This window comes from Syngnathus acus, chromosome 19 (assembly GCF_901709675.1).
Source record: "Syngnathus acus chromosome 19, fSynAcu1.2, whole genome shotgun sequence".
Taxonomy (NCBI): domain Eukaryota; kingdom Metazoa; phylum Chordata; class Actinopteri; order Syngnathiformes; family Syngnathidae; genus Syngnathus; species Syngnathus acus.
Genome location: NC_051103.1, coordinates 7324205 through 7342349, shown reverse-complemented (window position 1 = coordinate 7342349; position 18145 = coordinate 7324205). Strand labels below are relative to the sequence as shown.

General features: G+C 40.9%; 2 protein-coding genes across 6 annotated transcripts; both read left to right on the top strand.

The window, feature by feature from the left end:
• The first annotated feature begins 199 nt into the window (after window positions 1-199).
• On the top strand, window positions 200-9597 carry tmem94 (transmembrane protein 94). 4 transcript variants are annotated; one of them, XM_037278659.1, is made up of 32 exons: window positions 200-309; window positions 1050-1192; window positions 1273-1392; window positions 1542-1669; window positions 1822-1958; window positions 2056-2249; window positions 2446-2591; window positions 2859-2961; window positions 3034-3120; window positions 3218-3334; window positions 3455-3511; window positions 3629-3733; window positions 3805-3963; window positions 4109-4327; window positions 4406-4718; window positions 4784-4957; window positions 5033-5135; window positions 5207-5415; window positions 5534-5715; window positions 5797-5917; window positions 5986-6101; window positions 6192-6291; window positions 6454-6562; window positions 6698-6884; window positions 6980-7057; window positions 7143-7228; window positions 7300-7381; window positions 7807-7970; window positions 8052-8146; window positions 8223-8316; window positions 8454-8624; window positions 8748-9597. In XM_037278659.1, exons 2-32 carry the CDS (start codon window positions 1169-1171, stop codon window positions 8818-8820), a joined length of 4053 nt encoding a protein of 1350 aa, XP_037134554.1. In that variant the 5' UTR covers window positions 200-309; window positions 1050-1168; the 3' UTR covers window positions 8821-9597. The 4 variants fall into 4 exon arrangements, with proteins under 4 accessions (XP_037134554.1, XP_037134550.1, XP_037134553.1 ...); XM_037278655.1 differs by having other exon boundaries at window positions 2044-2249; XM_037278658.1 differs by having other exon boundaries at window positions 208-309; window positions 1061-1192; window positions 2044-2249.
• A 132-nt stretch (window positions 9598-9729) lies between these two features.
• Window positions 9730-17492, top strand: mbtd1 (mbt domain containing 1). Of its 2 annotated transcripts, XM_037278787.1 has the most exons (17): window positions 9730-9902; window positions 10573-10777; window positions 11144-11277; window positions 11361-11475; window positions 11754-11836; window positions 11904-12021; window positions 12097-12231; window positions 12295-12383; window positions 12543-12777; window positions 12895-12950; window positions 13008-13112; window positions 13172-13319; window positions 13451-13533; window positions 13703-13937; window positions 14011-14082; window positions 14593-14745; window positions 15633-17492. In XM_037278787.1, the coding sequence occupies exons 1-17, from the start codon at window positions 9882-9884 to the stop codon at window positions 15749-15751; spliced, it is 2106 nt and encodes a 701-aa protein (XP_037134682.1). In that variant the 5' UTR covers window positions 9730-9881; the 3' UTR covers window positions 15752-17492. The 2 variants fall into 2 exon arrangements, with proteins under 2 accessions (XP_037134682.1, XP_037134683.1); XM_037278788.1 differs by lacking the exon at window positions 14593-14745.
• The last annotated feature ends 653 nt before the right edge of the window (window positions 17493-18145 follow it).

Below are 18145 nucleotides of genomic sequence, written 5' to 3'. Positions count from 1 at the left end.
GCCCATTTTCAGTCTTTCTGGTCGAATTTAAGACATCTGAAAAATTAATTGTATCAAAACGGAAAGGTTTGAATGTATCGATCACCTATTATCTGACCTTATGACAAGTGGATAACCCCTTGCAATTGTATTATTTGTTTCTGTGTTTTTGTTATTGCATTGAGTATATCAATAAAGCTTTTTTTTTTTTTTTTTTAAAGAAAAATTCACCACAGCGAACTCAACGTTGGTGTTGTACACAATCTGATGACGTCTCCGCTCGACAGAGAACTAGTTATAAAATATCAAGTCGGATGCAAATGTTGACGGGTAAGACGGTTTAACTGCTACGTTTTATTCCGCGGTAACCGGAGTCGTTCTCCACGCCGCGGCCATGTTCATCATCTCCATAATATACGGCCTGGGCTCTGGAGATATTAGCAAACCAGAAAACATTGCACTAACCGGCTTCAGAGATTCCCAAACCTGCACATTCTGACTTGCCATAATTGATCATTCCTCATGCATTCTGGTACTGTCCTCGTTATTATGTTTTGCTCGGAGGCTGTGGGAGCTAGCGCATTTTGCGGCAATGGATGCCCTAAGCTGCTCTTTACGTTTCTCGGGACTTCTTTTACTTCGTTTGTGCTTATAAAGGGGTCACTGCTTAATATACACGATTCAAATCATACAAGCAAATACTTTCAATTTCTAAAACATTTAGTCATTTCTGTGCTGGACTCTGTGGATGGAGCTGTCATTCATTTTGCGCATCTCACCGCTGTCACTGTTGCGCTGATTGTGCGGAAATGTCGCGTGTCCGGACCCCTTTTTGGGACGGACTTCATTTCTACGGATTGCGGAATTGCGGGGGCGAGTTTGATGCATCGCTCGACTTAAATCTGATGCACAGTAAGACCCCTTTTGTGCATTAATAAGATCTCACTGTTGGGCGTTTTTTCTTACCTGCAATTGATCATGCATATTTGCGTGTGGTTTGGTCGGGATGGCTTGTTGACTTTTTCATATGACTGAAGCTGCTCTCTCATTCTTCCTCCACATTTATGAAGCATCTCTACAGGCTGACCCGGTTGCTACCTGAGTCCAAATTTGGATCTGGCTTGCACGGAATCTGTCAGGTGGTGCTGACGAGTGGAGAAGAAGAGTATGTGGAGTGCTTGCGGTTCCCATGGAGTCAAAGGACATGAAGCAGGTCAGTTGAATTGTTTAATTGAATCTTAAAACCTGGGAAATTAATTCCTATTCTAAATGATATGATGTGCTGTGTTCTAGGAGGAAAATTCCGTTGCTTTGGGCTTGTTGACTCACCAGGCTCTAGGAAAACTCAGGGATCAGCTTAGCAACTTACTGGACCAGCACCTGAAGACAACATGCAGACAGGGCTCTGTACAGGTACTTCTTTATATGAATCATCTTGCAATTGACCTTATATAATCATGCCTCCATGGAAAAAGAATATTGTAAATAAATCGGTATAAGCTATCATTTATGCCCAGGAATGAAACATCTGACCACAACTGGAGTTAACTATGTTTTGACAGGAAAAATGGGTGAATAGCTTCCTTTACCATGGAAACCGACATTCATGTCTTCACTGGCCGGAAGCTGCTGTCACTGTGCTAGTGGCACTTGGACTGGTGTGTTGCTATGGCAGTCAGCCGAAGGGCAGGTAGTTCCCTTGTATGCCTGATCTGATGAAATGAAGTTGTGCAATCTCACACCCGGTGGATTTTTGTAAACGTTTCAACATTCATTTCTCTTTTTTTTTGTTGGATGACAGCCATGAACTTGATGCTTCTTATATGATCTTGACCTTTACAGTTCTGGCAGTGAGCTGGTGAATGCAATCGCCCTCCTCATCCTTTTGCTGTTGAATCTGATGCTCGTCAGAAGACAGGAGAGGCTCAAAAGAAGCGAGATGGTTCGGCGTCTCAAAAGCATCATCGCACAACTCAATGGTACGTACGGCTGACCTGATTTCACATGCCTCTTTCATTTTCCATTGCCACTCTTTGGATTTGATCTATTGTTGATTTGCTGTAGATTACCTTTCAGGTTGGGTCGGCGAAGTGCAGTGGCCACCATGTCTTTACCCTGATCTCTATACACCCTCGTCTCCATCGTGGTCCCTTCACTGGACGTACCGTGACTCCCAGTTGGTTAATCTGCCCGTCAGTCTGCTCGTGGAAGGAGATATAATTGTTCTCAGACCTGGGCAAGAAGCATTTGCCTCTCTCCGAGGGATAAAGGTTAGTTAGTTAGTGTTCATAACATCCCTTCAGGGCTCCAATTTTGCAGTGGTTACATTTTTTTCATGATTGTTAGGTGCACCACTATTTTTTCACATTCAACACTGCAGTCTTTACAGGATTAATCTTATTTAAAAAAAAATAATAATCTGAAACTTCACATGTATAAAAGAAAAAAAAAACATTCTATTGACAGGATGATGAACACATTGTTTTGGAACCTGGAGATTTGTTCCCCCCATCATCTCCTTCCGCACCAGCAAATGAGAAAAAAGGACCCCAGAACCCACAACAACATCGTCTCTTCAGAGTGGTCCGAACTCCAGTTTTAGACATTGTCAGGTAGGGACCGGGATTTCTTTACGTGGATGCCAAAACAGAATCCTAATTAAAAATATTCAATACCATCAATTTTAAGTGCTAGTATTTTTTGGGGGGTCAGGGGAATTTGACAGCATCCAATTTAAAAGCATTGTCCAATTTTAAAACCCAATTTTGAAACTAGTGACTTTAGATAAGATTCCAGGGGGACTAGGTCAACAGAGTGAGATGTACAAAAGAAGGTCGCCAGTTGACCAACCTCAACTCTTGCTCTTTCCTTTTTAAAAGGAATAGTTTGGAGTTTGCCGGATCCAGACCAGTTACAGTGCTCGACAACGAGAGGTTTACAGTCCAGTCCCTCATCACCAAGCTTGTCTGTCCTGTTGTGCTGGTGAGGAAAATCACTTTAATGGTTGTTCCTTTAAATGTTCATAAAAGCATTTTTTTTTCCCCCCCCCTATAGGTTACATTTCTGCTGGTGAACTCCATACGCTACTTTTGTGATGCACCCAACCTCACCCCTAGTAGCTACAATTTTTTGCAGCTTCAGGTAATTTTCCACTTCCAATAACTTCAACATTCTGACTCTTCTATGCATGTATACTCACATTTTAGAAACGTAATAAGCGAATTGTACTTTCTTTCAGTTGATGGGTGTCCTTCCCGTCTTACCACTGCTATTTCCTGTCATGTGGGTGCTGGTCAATGCCTTTGGAGAGGCGAGAGTCCTTGCGGAGTTCAGCCATGGCTCTCCTGCAGGATTGGTGAGAAAGACCTTTTTTAAGTTGGACAGAATGTTCCCTCTTTTGAATGAATTTTCTTTTCTGAAAATTTCCTTTGAATATCCAGGGTTTTAACTCCATTTTCCTCTCACCCCTCCCTAGCTTTCTAAATTCTCCGAGGACACTCTAAGCAGCTACACTGAAGTGGTCTCCTCCCAGGTATCCTCCCATCTGGTTGTCTCACACAGATAAACTTCCTAGACCACGTCAGGACTGACTCAGCGATGTTGTCAGCTTCTCACGATAATTAAGACGTTTGTTTGTTCTTGTGTGCAGGAGATGATACTTTCTGTGTGGAGACACTTCATTGGTGTACTGAAGGGAGAGTCTCAGACACTTTGCTACACTTCCAACCTGTTACACACGCTTGGCTCTGTCACCGTAAGTACTCTGACCAATTGATGCAGAAAATGATTTTTTTTTTTCTTGCAACTGCATGTTTGTGTGTGCAGGTATTGTGTTGTGTGGACAAACAAGGCATTCTGTCATGGCCTAATCCAAGCCCTGAGACAGTTCTGTTCTTCAGTGGAAGAGTTGAAAATAGCCAGGATGATCTAATAGATGGCCTGTCAATCAACTCCTACTGCAAACCAGAGACCGATGATGGCAAGGTTTGTGCTTTCCGGATGACCGTTTTTCAGTTCATGGAACACGTATGAAAGGTCATTTATAATGACTTATAAGTTACTTCAAAGTGTCAGCTGCAAAACTTTGTTTGTTACTGTTCATTTATTCCTATGCTGAACTGCTCAACAGAACCAAGAGGCGGAGACTCTCCTCTGTTTACCAGAGGAGCCCGCCACCCGAATCGGAGAAATACCTGAGCCCAGAGAGACTTGGAATGATACGACTCCTACAACAGACCCACTAATGCACTGGCGTTCCTGCCAACCTGTAAATAGTCGCACCAAACACAACTCTGGATCCAACGTGAGCTTCAGTCGTCATACAGAGGGAGGCGAGGACCAAACTCAGGTGAAATCTGAAAGCAAAACTAACATATTTCAAGTTGGCACTTGAATAGCAAATAATTCCACCTCATGCTGTCGCCAGGAATTTCTTTTGGACAACCAAGAAAGTGAGGCCGAGGATTACGTGTGTGACTATCACCTGGAAATGTTGAGTCTTTCACAAGATCAGCAAAATCCAGCAAGCATTCAGTTTGATGACTTAGCATGGCAGTGTCACTTGCCTTCACTCAAACCACTGGGCCTCAACATCATGCTCAACCTCTGCAACAATAACGTCACTCAACAGCTCTGCTGCTTCTCCGATCATTTGTCCAACTTGGCACTGCAAGAGAGCCACGGCAGCGTGCAGCCCGTTTCTGTTCCTTGGGGGCTTTGCGAGCTCTCCAGGCTTATAGGTAAACGTTCTTGATTCTAATGTGAGAGTGTGGGCGTCTTAACAGATCCATTTTGTGGGTGTCAGGGTTCACTCCTGGGGCAAGGGAGATGTTTGAACAGGAGAGCCACTTGGCTCTTTACCAGCTGCCAACTGGAGACATGCCAAAAGATGTGCCTTCGCACCGCTTGCATTACTTCACTAAGCGTCAGCCTCCTATCTCCCATATGATCTCCCTTTTTGTACGAGACTCTTCCTCAGGTGAGCCGACTTGTTCTATTTTTTTTACCGGCATCGGATGGATGGATTTTGACTCACTTAACTTTTGTTTTGTAGAGTGTGTCCAGATGCTGTCCCATGGCTCAGCTGAACTTATCTTGGAGGCCAGCACTGACTTTTGGGACGGTGCTGATATTTATCCCCTTTTAGGGTCTGACAGGTACACAGCGTTTCTTTTTGTCTGTGTAAAGTCTGATATAAATCTAATCTTCTCCCATATCTTGTTGATAGAAAAAAGATTCTGGATTTCTACCAACGTGCCTGTCTGTCTGGTTACTGCTCAGCCTTTGCATATAAACCCATGCAGCGCTCGTTGTCCAGCCAATTAAATGGCAAGTGTGTGGAGTTGGCATCCGGCCCCTGTCTATTTTCAGGACTGGAGCTGTCCTTAAGCACCCCTAACAAGCATCCTTCCTGCAGGAACAGTTGGAGCTCTGACGGTATGTCTCAGCTCCATTCACTGTTTTGAATATTTTTCTGTCCATACTAATAAATGATGATGCATATGTCTAATAATTTGGTACCCTGTGCGATGACAATTCTCCCTTTTTCTAATAGAGGGTATCGGTGAAGGAACGGAATGTGACGATGGTGTGCAAGCCCTGAGCGGCCAGATCTTCATGGGCATGGTTTCATCCCAGTTCCAAGCCCGACTGGACACGGTTCGACTCATTGACGCTTTGATCACGGCGTGCATTCGATTTGTGTACTTTTCCATGGAGGATGAACTTCGCAGCAAGGTAAAAACACTGGAGCTCACTTTGTGCAATTTGGGGAAGGCCTTCAAAAGTGTGATTCTTTACGTCATTTTGTGTTTGTAGGTTTTTGCAGAGAAAATGGGCTTAGAGACAGGTTGGAACTGTCATATCTCACTGACTTCAAATGGAGATGGTCCATGTGAAGGAGCTCCCTCCAGCCCCTATCATGGCTCACTCCATGAAGGTGGTTTTTATGCTTATCTTGTCTATTTCACGAGGGCTTTACTAATCGTCACCTTCAAATGTAATTAGATTCTCGAGATGAAGCGGAAGGTCCGCTGCTGTCAGAGGAGGAAGTTCATTCGGACCTGGCAAGTTTCCAGCCCACCGACAGTGATCTGCCCAGCTTTCTGGAAGATTGCAACCGGGTAAGCAATGATGTTGATGAACAAAATGAGTTCCATTTTTACCCAATTTAAGTGTTGTAATTTTTGCTTTTCTTTTTATTTTTATCTTAGGCGAAGCTTCCGCGTGGCATTCACCAGGTTCGACCTCATTTGAAGAACATCGACAATGTGCCTCTACTGGTGCCACTCTTCACTGACTGCACCCCTGACAGTATGTCCTCTTCCACTAAATTACTGCGAGAGAATAAAACAAAATACTTGGTGCAATACAACATTTTGTAGATACTCAAACTTAATGATGCATACAATTATCATTTTCTAACAAAACAGTGAATATTGATTTGTTACCATTCCAATTGTGATTTATTTCTAGCTATGTGTGAGATGATAAAGATCATGCAGGAGAACAGGGAGGTCACCTGCTGTTTGGGAAGCGCTGCCAATTTCCGCAACAGTCGCCTTTTTCTGCAGAGTGACCTCAGGTATGTGAACACATTGATGCTTAGCTTCACAAAAATGCATAATTTTTTTTTTGAAAGTAATACATCAAAACCTGGATAGCTGAACAATGCACCTTAATGACATACATGTTAACAGTATAATATGTGCTTGAATAGTATCGCTCTGGAACCACTGTACCCATCCCAGTGTTCGTGGGAGACATTCAGTCGCACCACGGGTCCATTCAACAGGAGCACCGAAGGTCTGTCTCCACTCAGACTCTCGGGGCAGCTTAATAGTCTTGGCTGCTCTGTGGCCTTCCACCAAGGAGAGAGTGTCAGCATGGCCAAGCTCATAGAGCAAGTACGTCGCACGCATATATACAGCTCAATAAGGTTTCACAATATTTTATTTCATATATTTATTCCCGACTGTTTTGGTTTGTTTGTTTGTTGCAGGCACGACATACAACTTACGGCATTCGCAAGTGCTTCCTTTTTCTGCTGCAATGCCAACTCACTCTGGTCATCATACAGGTAAGAAGAGACTTGACATACTTTTGTTTTGCAAGATAATAAATAGGGGTTGACTTTAAATGATGGTTTTTTTTTTTTTCTTCAGTTTTTATCTTGTTTAGCTCAGCTCCCTCCTCCTATGAACACTACGGACATCCTCTGGCTGTCATGCTTCAGCTGCCCGTTGCTAAGGTTGGACCTCTTGCAAGACTTCAGAATAGTATTTTGACATCAATTTAAAAGAGTCGCTACTCTTTTGACAGCCTGTCACTTCTGGGAAAGCCTCGAGATAGTTCGGTCATGACCGTTGCCACGGGGAAGAACCTTGATGCCATCCCAAAGAAGGTAAGGTCGCAAAGTGGGGGATGCCGAGGCAATTGTAACTTTTTGGGCATTTCTAACTATGCTATTTGCTAATTATGCTAACTAACGATAAGTTTGAGTGCTACAAAATACCGGGGCAACACAAACAAAGTACAAGAAGTGAAAATTTACAATTGACCCCACATTCCAAGTCTGTTCTAACAAAGAGAGAATATTACAATGGAGCTCGTCAAAATTTTGATTGATGACCTTTGACCCTTAAAAAGAGACAGAGCTGCATCTCTTAAACATGTTCTTAAGCTATTGGATCTGGGAGCTGTTTAAAAGACAGACAGCTGTATTCCCTTTTTTTTTTTTCTACATTAATTTTTTGGGGTAGTATATGGTGCCGAGAAGGCCAGAACACAAGTTAGTCTGACTTGTAATCTTTTCTCATTTTTTGTTAGACTCAAAACTACTTCCTTGGCTGCTTTGTTTTGAAGTTTGGCCTGACAGTGTGTGCCTATTTGTTGGCCTTTGGATTCACACTACAAGAGGTGTGTTTGAGAAGCACAAACCTAACCATGGTTGAAAATGCCACTGTAAAATGCCTGCATATACTCACAGCCAGGTAAGAGTTCCAAGAATCCGACTTTTTAGCCAACTATTAATTTATCACTGAATTTTGTTGTTATTTTTTAAATTTCTTTAGCTCTTCAAACCATGCTCCTCACTGGTTCACGGATCTGTCAAATGGCCTGCTACTGACACAGAAATTAATGACTGGTTTCCTGGTCTTACATAAAGGTAGGTACTCGCGCTTGAGTATGCATTTATAAGTACATTCATATTTGAACATTTATGTACGTCCCTCTTGTTGCAGTGGTCATCTCGCTCAGCTATGTCCACCGTTCCCAGTCTTTGTGGCGAAAAAGTCCTTTTAGCAATGCCTGGTGGTGTCTCACTGTACCTGTGGTGTAAGTCATTATTATTGAAAATTAGGTATTGTATGGAAAATCTTTTTATTCACATTATTATAATAATAATACACTGTGGTCATCAACAACCATGCACATGAAGTTTCATGTTGTAGCTGATTGCCTTTCTCCTTCAGTCTGGTCAGTCAGATCGTCCAGGCCACTGTGGATTACCAGTTGTGGCATGACCAAGACAGCCTCCTGAACTTTGGTTTGCGTGACATACCTCTGCTTGGCTGGCTGCTCGTCTCGCTGTCTCTTCTGCTGGTGGTGATAGTTAATGAGTTGGTGAAGCTACATGAGATAAGGTAAAAAGAAAAGTATACACTGAGTTACAAATTACGCATATGTGATGCAAAGTAAAGTGTTTTTAAAATGAGCTTCTGTGAATGTTGTTTCCAGTGTGGCTAATGGTTTTGTGTTGTTTTCAGGGTGCGGGTTCGCTACCAGAAGAGACAGAAGCTCCAGTTTGAAACAAAGCTCGGAATGAATTCTCCATTCTAATGGGTGACGTTTGACAAGTTGACCAATAATTCAACTCGGAACTGTGAATAACAAAAGGAGGACTTTTACCACTTTTGCCAGTATGAGTTGTATCAGATTAACTTGTGTGCTCTTTTTAGGCTTCAAATGATAATCGTTAAACTGAGGTCTTATTTTTTTTATTTTGCTCAAGGCCTCTGCTGCATCATAGGTTTGTCATCTGATTTGAAATAGTTTTAAAGACTTGAAGGCACTGTGTTTGGTGGTGGACCTGAACCTCGACTGTGGTCCCATCACTATTGTCCTTGGGAATTCTGACACATTGCTATTATTGCTATCAAATTGTTGGCTATCATCTGAAGATATCATTCCTCATAATCAGCCATACATGAAATGCAACCAATATTACAGTTACAAGCAATTATGAACATCCTCTAAGACTGAAAGCTACTTCTTAGGTACTGATTAATGTGAAGGCCTACTGAAATCACCAATTTGCTCAAATTCCTTTTATTTATTTTTGTCATCAGATGTTTTTATTGATATTTTATTTTTTGGAAGTAAAAGGGAAAAACAAAGCTGTTGTGCTGCTTGATCTTATTGATGATTTTTTGTTATTTTACTTTTTTTTTTTTTATAAACAATGACCTACGATTGTCTGTTATTGCACATGGGTAAATTGTGAGGAGTAAAATTGTGTTTATATTTCAAATTCCAGGAATTCATTTCAACTGACCCAAGGAGGTGCAATTAAAATGTAATTCTAATCAAATAACACATATCTCTTTTATATATGTATTTTTTTGTATTTGTATTTTTCTATTAAATTATTTGGTTGATTTTTTTTTATTTTCGTTGAACCCAAATTGCTCGTTTTTGACAGCCTGTCAGCTTGACCAATCACGCAAAAGTAGGTTAAAAACGCGCATGCGCACAAGCCAGCGTAATTTGTTGATATCCTCTTTTGACTGTAGTATTGTGAGTCCCGAAGCTTAGCTCTTCCGAATTCCGAATTAACAAACACCGTTTGCGTCACTTGAGAGTGGATGTGCTAGTCAAGAGAAGGTCTACATGAGGGGCTAATGGAAGACGCACGGGATTTGGTAAGTGCATTGAGCATTTCGGGCCGCAAGCCTACGAAGCAATACTTTTGAGGATCCTTTGTTGTTGTCTTATTTACCGGAGCTAGTGAGTATAGCTCTGCTCTATATCTTATTGCAAAGTTGTCGAGCATTTTAAGAGCTGTATAACATAACTGCGCAATCTTGAAACGTGGGTGAGGATGTTTTTGTTCCATGAAATTGCTGCTGAGTACAATTATTTCAAAAGGTTTCCGCAAGCAAACTATGCTAATGCTACTTGGCGTTGAGCTAATTGTGTTTTGGTGTTCATTCTGCATCTATGTATCTATCTACCTCTCTATCTATTTATGTATTGTTCTTGTGAACATTGAGATTACAATGACTTATTCGACCCAACGTAGTATTTTGTCGATACCAGCAGTGGGGTCACGTGTTGCCAAAAGCAGGAAGCGACAATGTTTAAAGTCAACAATGTTCAGGGAAGTACTTGCACATCTTCAATTCACTTATCTGCCATTTTAATCCAACAAGTTCATGTCTTTCTTGATTATTTTGTTCACGGTGTGGCTTGCACTCAACCAATTGGTGTCTAACTGACGAAATGAATAATCCACAACATTGTGACTAAATTTAAACTCGAAATTGCGTATGATAACTGATGTTTTTTGTTGTTGTTTGTTTTTTATTGAAGGCTGAGCGAACCCCACGTTCAGAACGCAAGCGGAGGGATTCGTTTGGGATGTTAGATGGCTATGACAGTTGTAGTGAGGAGTCCACCAGCAGCTCCAGCTCAGAGGACAGCGAGGATGAGGTGGTATCCTCTCTCCCTGCCAGTCTTCCCATTATCAAGAACAATGGCCAGATCTATACTTACCCAGATGGAAAGGCTGGAATGGGTTTGTACAAAATGTATAATTTATTTGATTTGATTGTTTTGTGTGGCGGCACGGCTGTGCATTGGTTAGCACGTCTGCCTCACACTTCAGAGGGTGCAGGTTCTCCCTGTGTGGAGTTTGCATGTTCTCCCCGTGTCTGCGTGGGTTTTCCTCCCACATCCCAAAAACATGCACGGTAGGCCGATTGAGCATTCGCGAGTGCGAATGGTTGTTCGTCTCGTTGAAAACCCAAAAGTGGCCCACGCTGTGATGGCTCTATAGAGCTGCTTGCAGCTTTATTATTATTTTTTAATCATTTGATTTGTTGATTAAATACCCATTGACTAGACTGTATACCATACTCTATTCACTTTTTTTTTGTCACAGCCACCTGTGAGATGTGTGGAATGATTGGAGTCCGAGACGCTTTTTACTCTAAAACAAAGCGTTTCTGCAGTGTTTCTTGTTCCAGGAGCTATTCTTCTAATTCAAAAAAAGCCAGCATTATGGCGAGACTCCAGGTAGGTGTTTGTTATAAAATTGTATTGATTTATTTCCAGCAGTCATTCACACACATCCTCCTGTCTGCTTTGAATTTGACTAGGGCAAGCCTCCAACAAAAAAGGCAAAAGTCTTACAGAAACAACCTCTTGTGGCAAAGTTGGCAGCTTATGCTCAGTATCAAGCAAGTCAACAGAACCAGGCCAAATCAAAAGCTGGTACGTATGATCAACAATGATGCTGACTATTAGGGCTGCCAAGATTAGATGACCAGGACATCCGTAATGTAAACAAAAGCACTGTGGGTAATTCAGTGTCATGGCTAATAAATGTTAACTGAAAAGCAGGGAACCTATTTCGTACTTTATGTCATCTGGTAAATAAATAAATCTAATCAGCAAAATAGTTATTTGTGGCAGCCCTAGTTACAAGGCTCACAGTGTTGTTCTTTCGAAAGCTGCTCTGTTCTTCTCACATTCGTACGTGTTCCGCCCAGTGGTTCCATCGGAAAACTTTGACTGGGGCCACTATATATGTGTCAATAACACGTCCGGAGCGCCAGTCAGCTGTTTCAAGCATGTAAGTATGAACAATCCACAGAAGAGCGTAAAACAGTATGACTCATTCTCCCAAAACATTGTTTCAGGCTCCCATGGGGACATGCTGGGGAGGTATTGAGCAAGGGGTGAGAATTGAGGTGCTCAACTCTGACACCAACCACTCCACTAAGGTTTACTGGATAGCAGAAATTGTTAAGCTGGCAGGTACGAGAACTGCTGCTTGCATTGAAGTGGTCTGGATATCCTCGCACTCTAATCGATATCTGCTCTACTCCGTAGGCTTCAAAGCTCTTCTCCGTTATGAAGGTTTTGACATTGACAGCAGTAAGGACTTCTGGTGTAACCTTTGTATCCCTGAAGTTCATCCTGTGGGCTGGTGTGCTTCTAGTGGAAAGCCTCTGGTACCGCCAAAAAGTGAGAGCGATCCCATCGAGATGTATCTTTGAGAGACGTTCTTATATGCAATGTCTTTTGCAGGCATACAACATAAGCATTCGAACTGGAAAGCCTTTCTCGTGAAACGTCTCACTGGAGCTAAAACGCTGCCGCCCGACTTTAATATCAAGGTGAGATTGTCGCCGAGGTCATGTCCACACATCAACTAAAATGATATATTGTCTTTACTAAAAAAATAAAATAGCGATATTGCTGATGGATATTTTCATGACCACAATACCAGTACGTGTGTAAAGCCTCATTTGAATATTTGGTCATTTTCATCCTAGGTGGTTGAAAACACGCAGTTCCCTTTTAAGAAGCTGATGCGGGTAGAGGTGGTGGATAAAAATTATCTATGCCGGACGCGAGTTGCCTTGGTGGAGCAAGTGATCGGAGGTCGGCTCCGGCTCGTCTACGAAGAGAGCCAGGATGGATCCGATGATTTCTGGTGTCACATGTACAGTCCTCTAATTCATAATATTGGATGGTCACGCAGCATTGGACATCGCTTTAAAAGATCCGGTGGGTTTGTGCCGCCACTACCTTGAATGTTTTAAAAGGCTCCAATCCGAATGAAACTTATCGTACATTTGAACCCTTCACTGTTGTCCGTCTAACATGATCCAATATACTTGGCAGATATAACCAAGAAAATTGAAGGTCAAATTGATGCTCCCCCACAGATCTTCCAAAAGGTAATCTGAATAACGCTCTCATTTAGCCTTAGTCTCATTTGACCCGATCCTCATCAGGTTAGAGATGTGGACCAAAGTGCGGATTGGTTCAAGGACGGCATGAAATTGGAAGCTATCGATCCCCTCAATCTCTCAACGATATGTGTAGCTACTGTTAGAAAGGTAAGTGTATTCTCTCTTTTGGCTATTTCTGTCAAATATTAACGTCACGCGCTGTGAAGGTGTTAGCAGATGGCTATCTTATGATTGGAATTGATGGTTCTGAAGCGGTTGATGGATCCGACTGGTTCTGCTACCATGGCACCTCGCCCTCCATCTTCCCTGTTGGCTTCTGTGAAATCAACAACATTGAACTAACCTCCCCTCGAGGTACTGGAGAGCCATATTTATCGGACTCGTTCGGATTTTGAAATCGGTATTAGCTTCGAAGTTGTGCTTTGATCTGATGAAAGATTGGCAGCATCTTTGAGCAAATGGTTTTTCTGCTTTCTATCTTCCAGGGTACACTAAGCTTCCATTTAAATGGTTTGACTACCTCAGAGAAACTGCTTCAATAGCTGCTCCTGTTAAGCTCTTCAACAAGGTAGGCTACTGTTTCAAATGAAGAATAAAAGGACATTTCAGTCGCTCTAGAAGTTACCAAAAAAAAAAGCTTTATAAATTAGAAACCATTCAAATGATAATGACTCAACCAATTGATTGAATTAAACCGCTACGGTCATTGTTTTTAACTAGCGATGCTGCCTTGATAGGAAATTCCCAACCACGGTTTCCAACGAGGCATGAAGCTGGAGGCTGTTGACCTGATGGAGCCACGTCTGGTGTGTGTCGCGACAGTGACGAGAATCGTACATCGGCTCTTAAGGATCCACTTTGACGGCTGGGAAGATGAGTATGACCAGTGGGTTGACTGCGAGTCACCTGATCTTTATCCTGTGGGTTGGTGTCAGCTGACGGGCTATCAACTTCAACCCCCTGCTTCCCAGAGTAAGAGTTTGATTTCACTCCCAACTTGCCAGCACGACAGTGATTGGAATTATTTTTACATTTCTTCTTTCAGGTACCAGGGAAATGTCTCAGTCACTACCCAAGCAGAAGAAAAAAGCCCAGCAGTATAAAGGCCAAAAGAAAAGTCAGTCATATTTCTTCATCCGACACTTTTTAATATTGGACGACACTACTTTGCTCAACTTATGTTGAGTTTGGTCGAAGTTGTTGTTTGTAATATGAGTTCAATTATTTTCATTCAGTGTCAACGATCACAATTAAAAAAAAGGATTCTAAGAGCTTATGCTCCATTTGATATTTAGGATATTTAATCAGTCCACAACTAGTTCCAGATTTTATCAGAACAAATTCACTTTTAATCATATTGGGTCATTAAATCAAACAAAATAAACGGGCTGTCATCCAAGCACAACAGTCAGACATTTCTTGGCACATAAATCGCTTAGTCCACTCCTCTGCCGACCGATCCTCTCCATATTCTGGAGATTTTGAGTTTGGTGTTTGGAAACTCAAAGTTTCAGCTCTCGCCTTAGATTTCCTTCATAGGATTAAGGTTAGGAGACTGGCTCGGCCATTCCAGGACTTTGATGTGGCTCGATGTATGGAGCTGACCACAGTTTGGCTTGATGTTTAGAGAGGAAGATTCCCGTTGGTCGGCGACCCTTCAGTCAGGCAGTCAGAAGGAGAAGCTTCTCAGGGGATGAAGAGCAGAGTCCACCCTTTTACCATGTCGAGGGGCCAGCTCAGCTCCAATTCCGAACTCACCTCCACCAAACTCATAAATCAGGTAACACCACGTGAATCACTGTTCTTGGCCACCCGACTTTTTTCAAGGAAAACAATCATCTATTTTTGGTCGCATTGCCAGTTTATCCAATTTTGGTAGCGTTGCCACTTTCTTTTGAGCTTTTGCTCATGCGAATACAAAATGTTAATTGTTGGCAGGGCTGTGTGATATTGGCAAAACGTGTCATCTGGGTGTTGATTATCGTGACTCCTACTTTATTCAGATAATTACCAAAAGAAGTTACAGTGAAATCTTTGCCTCGGTTCTTGGGAAACCGATGTTAGTTGGCGTTGTAGTTTAGTGGCTAGGTACGGGTGCCTGTGTGCACTTCCACAATTTGTCAACAAATAGGTTATCCTTCAGTTCACATTGATTGGACATTATTTCTGGGATTTTGGCTCTTACCAGGGTAAGTATGTTTTGTGTTTAAATTGTTTTATTTTGCCATGTTGAATTTATTTTAAGCTCATTATATGTCCGCCGAGCTTTTGTTGTAATGTATTTTTTTGTGAGTTTAAGTATTGTTGCTTCGGAACGCGACGACTTTGCTTCCCGACGCTCCTTCTGGAACGAATTAATGTTGAGATCCAGGGTTCCACTGTACATTTTTATTATCTAATATGTTCGAGTAGGCTCAATGGATTCTTAGCTAACTGTGATAAATGTCAAGGGATTATTTTGTGATATTAAAGCCCTTCGAACTAGGACTGGGGGGGGGGGGAAAAGTCTACCGCAACAATTGATTGAAACAAAAACGTTTGCATGAGTATTGGATGGAATCATCGATTGTAAAAAGATGAGTTTGTCACAGCTCTTGCCATAAAGAATGTTTTAGAAATCAAAGTTCTGTACACTGAAGCCAAAGTGTAATCATCTTTGTCTCGCAGACTCACTCATGCAAATGAAGGAGGAGATGATGGAGACGGATGAGTTCAACTTTTCCCAAGGCAACTCCGATCAAGAGAGTAATGGCTCAGGAACATTCTACATTAAACAGGAACCCTAAGGTCTGGGATGGAAAGCAGGACAAACGGGAGAAGACTGCGAGAAGTACGGAGAATCAGTGTGAGTGCACATTTTATCAATGGTAATGAAGAGCATGGTCAGTTCCACACCTCGTGAAAATAATATGGGTATTCTCCGCAATCATTTCCTTGTGTGTATAGTTGACTGGTGTTATGAGCTCCCTTCTCCTGTCTGAACATTCAACTAAGCTATTTTTCTAATATATGAACAATAAGAATAAACCTTTTTTCCTACGCATTCCATGTCAGTTTAAGGTGCTCCGAGCCTGCATAAAATGTCATAACTGTGTCTTGTGGTGGGTCATTTTGATTTTGGTTTCTTACTCCTTACTTAACCACTGAAAATAGAAATTCCAAGACACTTGACATAGAAGCTGGCACAAAGAGGAAGCATTTTTTTTCTCCCCCATTTCTTGGTTTTTGCTTTTTTTTTTTTTTCCTCTAACGGATCATTGATGAATAGTAGTGCTTGAATTGTTTGTGTTTTGTCTTAATGTAGCTTTTTTTTTTTTTACACTTGCTTTTGTGGATTTGTGGTGAAACCTTGAATGTAAATTAAAATGATTATAGTGATTGTTTGGTGGAAAACGTTCAAAGTGAAAAGTATCTGTATTCAAGATTTTAATGACACTATAGTCATTGAAAGTACGGCAAAAACTTGCTCAGAACTAGGGATGCTCCCATCAGGGTTTTACACTGCTTATACCGACACAGATCATCCATGAGTGATTAACCAATACCGATAATGTGGCTTTGTTGTAAAATTGTCAATTTTAGAGCTACAACTGCCATTTTTTTCTTAAATAATAGATTAATCTGAGTTGATTTACTGTTTGTAACATGTCAGAAAATGGAGGTAAATGTGGCTCATTATTCCCCGCCCCCAGTAAAATTTGCTTTTTGCAAATGTCCAATTCAGATTAAACCCAAGGATAATCACCATTCAGGTTTCCATAAAGCCTTGTATTCCAGTTGCTGAGCTAAACTGCTACGAAGTTAGATGCAAATGCTAATTTAGTTATTGCTGGCTAGCAACAATGTATATGTGCTTTGAAAATATTTCTCAATTACCCTCCTACTTTCTTCTAGAGCCGTCTTTTTCTCTAGTTTCTTCTTGTTTATAATTTAAATTTTCTCTGTTACTTTACATTTTCATTATAGAGATATCAATCACACTGTCACAACATTCAGGTCTAATTATTTAATTTATACAAAAAGAAAGCTAATTCATAACCAAATCTTAACCTCTTTATAGAAAATGTCTAGTCATGCTGATGAATTCCTAGATCTCATGTATTTAACAACTTTCTCTTCTTTCTTTTAATTTCTTTGGATGTGTATTTATTCTTTTCTTGTTGTGACCTATCTCCATCACACCAACTATTCATTATTTTCCAATTAATACACATGACCCCTTAGTCATCCTAAATTTGTTCAACTGACTATTCAATTGTTGTCAATGTTCATCCTGTAAATAAATCATCCCATATTGATATATATAGATATATATATAACATTTAACAGCAGTTCTGATCCATTCCCAAACTACTATATTTTATTGTTCCAACAAATATTGACCTCTTTAATGTGCCACTTTTATATTGTTCACATAAACTGATGTGTTGTACTATCCTTGCACAATCTCCAACTTTTCTCTTCTATATTTGATATTTCCTCAAACATTTGCTCTCATCCTGTAAATGAATCAATAATAAAAAAAAATCATAGTATTTATTAGCTGGCAGCAACTCATGACATCATGAACAAAAATAATTACACAATACCAATGTAATTCACAATGTTAGCCAATAACTTATAGAAAGAAACATCAACAAAATCTAACCACACACAAATTAAAATCATGAACCTAAATCGTCTGTACTGAACAATCATCAACCAAATCAACACATCAGAAAATGCAAAAGGCTTAACACATTTTCGCTGACACAAAATGAAATTCTCTGAGAATGGAATCCACAAACTGCAAAGTAAATATGTTGTACAAACAAACCACAATCTGCTCCTTCAACTGCTATTAAGCTGCAATCAAATCAAGGTTAAAAAAACATGTTCTCTAAAACTTACTTACGTCAGACTGTAATATTTATAAACCACAGCCATCCTTTAGTTCACATTGATTTGCTTTTGGGCCATTATTTCCGCGACTCTTCTACCAAGGGTAAGTATGGTTGGTTTTTAACTAGTCTTATTTATGTGCAGGTTTTGTGTGTTTACTTGACCTTTCAAAGCCCAAATATTGCCAATATTTGGGTTTTGAAAGTGCAATTTGCTGCACGTGGTCAAAATCCATGTTTGCTCATGCAATGTTTTTGATGTGACTTAAGCTACTTGAGGCTCTATTATTGAACTATTGT

Bases quoted from the DNA above. Each gene is read 5' to 3' on its own strand.
- tmem94 (XM_037278655.1), top strand. From the start codon at position 1,169: ATGGAGTCAAAGGACATGAAGCAG. The intron at 5,136-5,206 runs GTACACAGCGTT...TCTTGTTGATAG, and splicing joins CCCCTTTTAGGGTCTGACAG to AAAAAAGATTCTGGATTTCT. The intron at 7,229-7,299 runs GTTGGACCTCTT...CTCTTTTGACAG, and splicing joins TTCAGCTGCCCGTTGCTAAG to CCTGTCACTTCTGGGAAAGC.
- mbtd1 (XM_037278787.1), top strand. From the start codon at position 9,882: ATGGAAGACGCACGGGATTTG. The intron at 12,384-12,542 runs GTGAGATTGTCG...TTTTCATCCTAG, and splicing joins CGCCCGACTTTAATATCAAG to GTGGTTGAAAACACGCAGTT. The intron at 13,938-14,010 runs GTAAGAGTTTGA...TTCTTCTTTCAG, and splicing joins TCAACCCCCTGCTTCCCAGA to GTACCAGGGAAATGTCTCAG.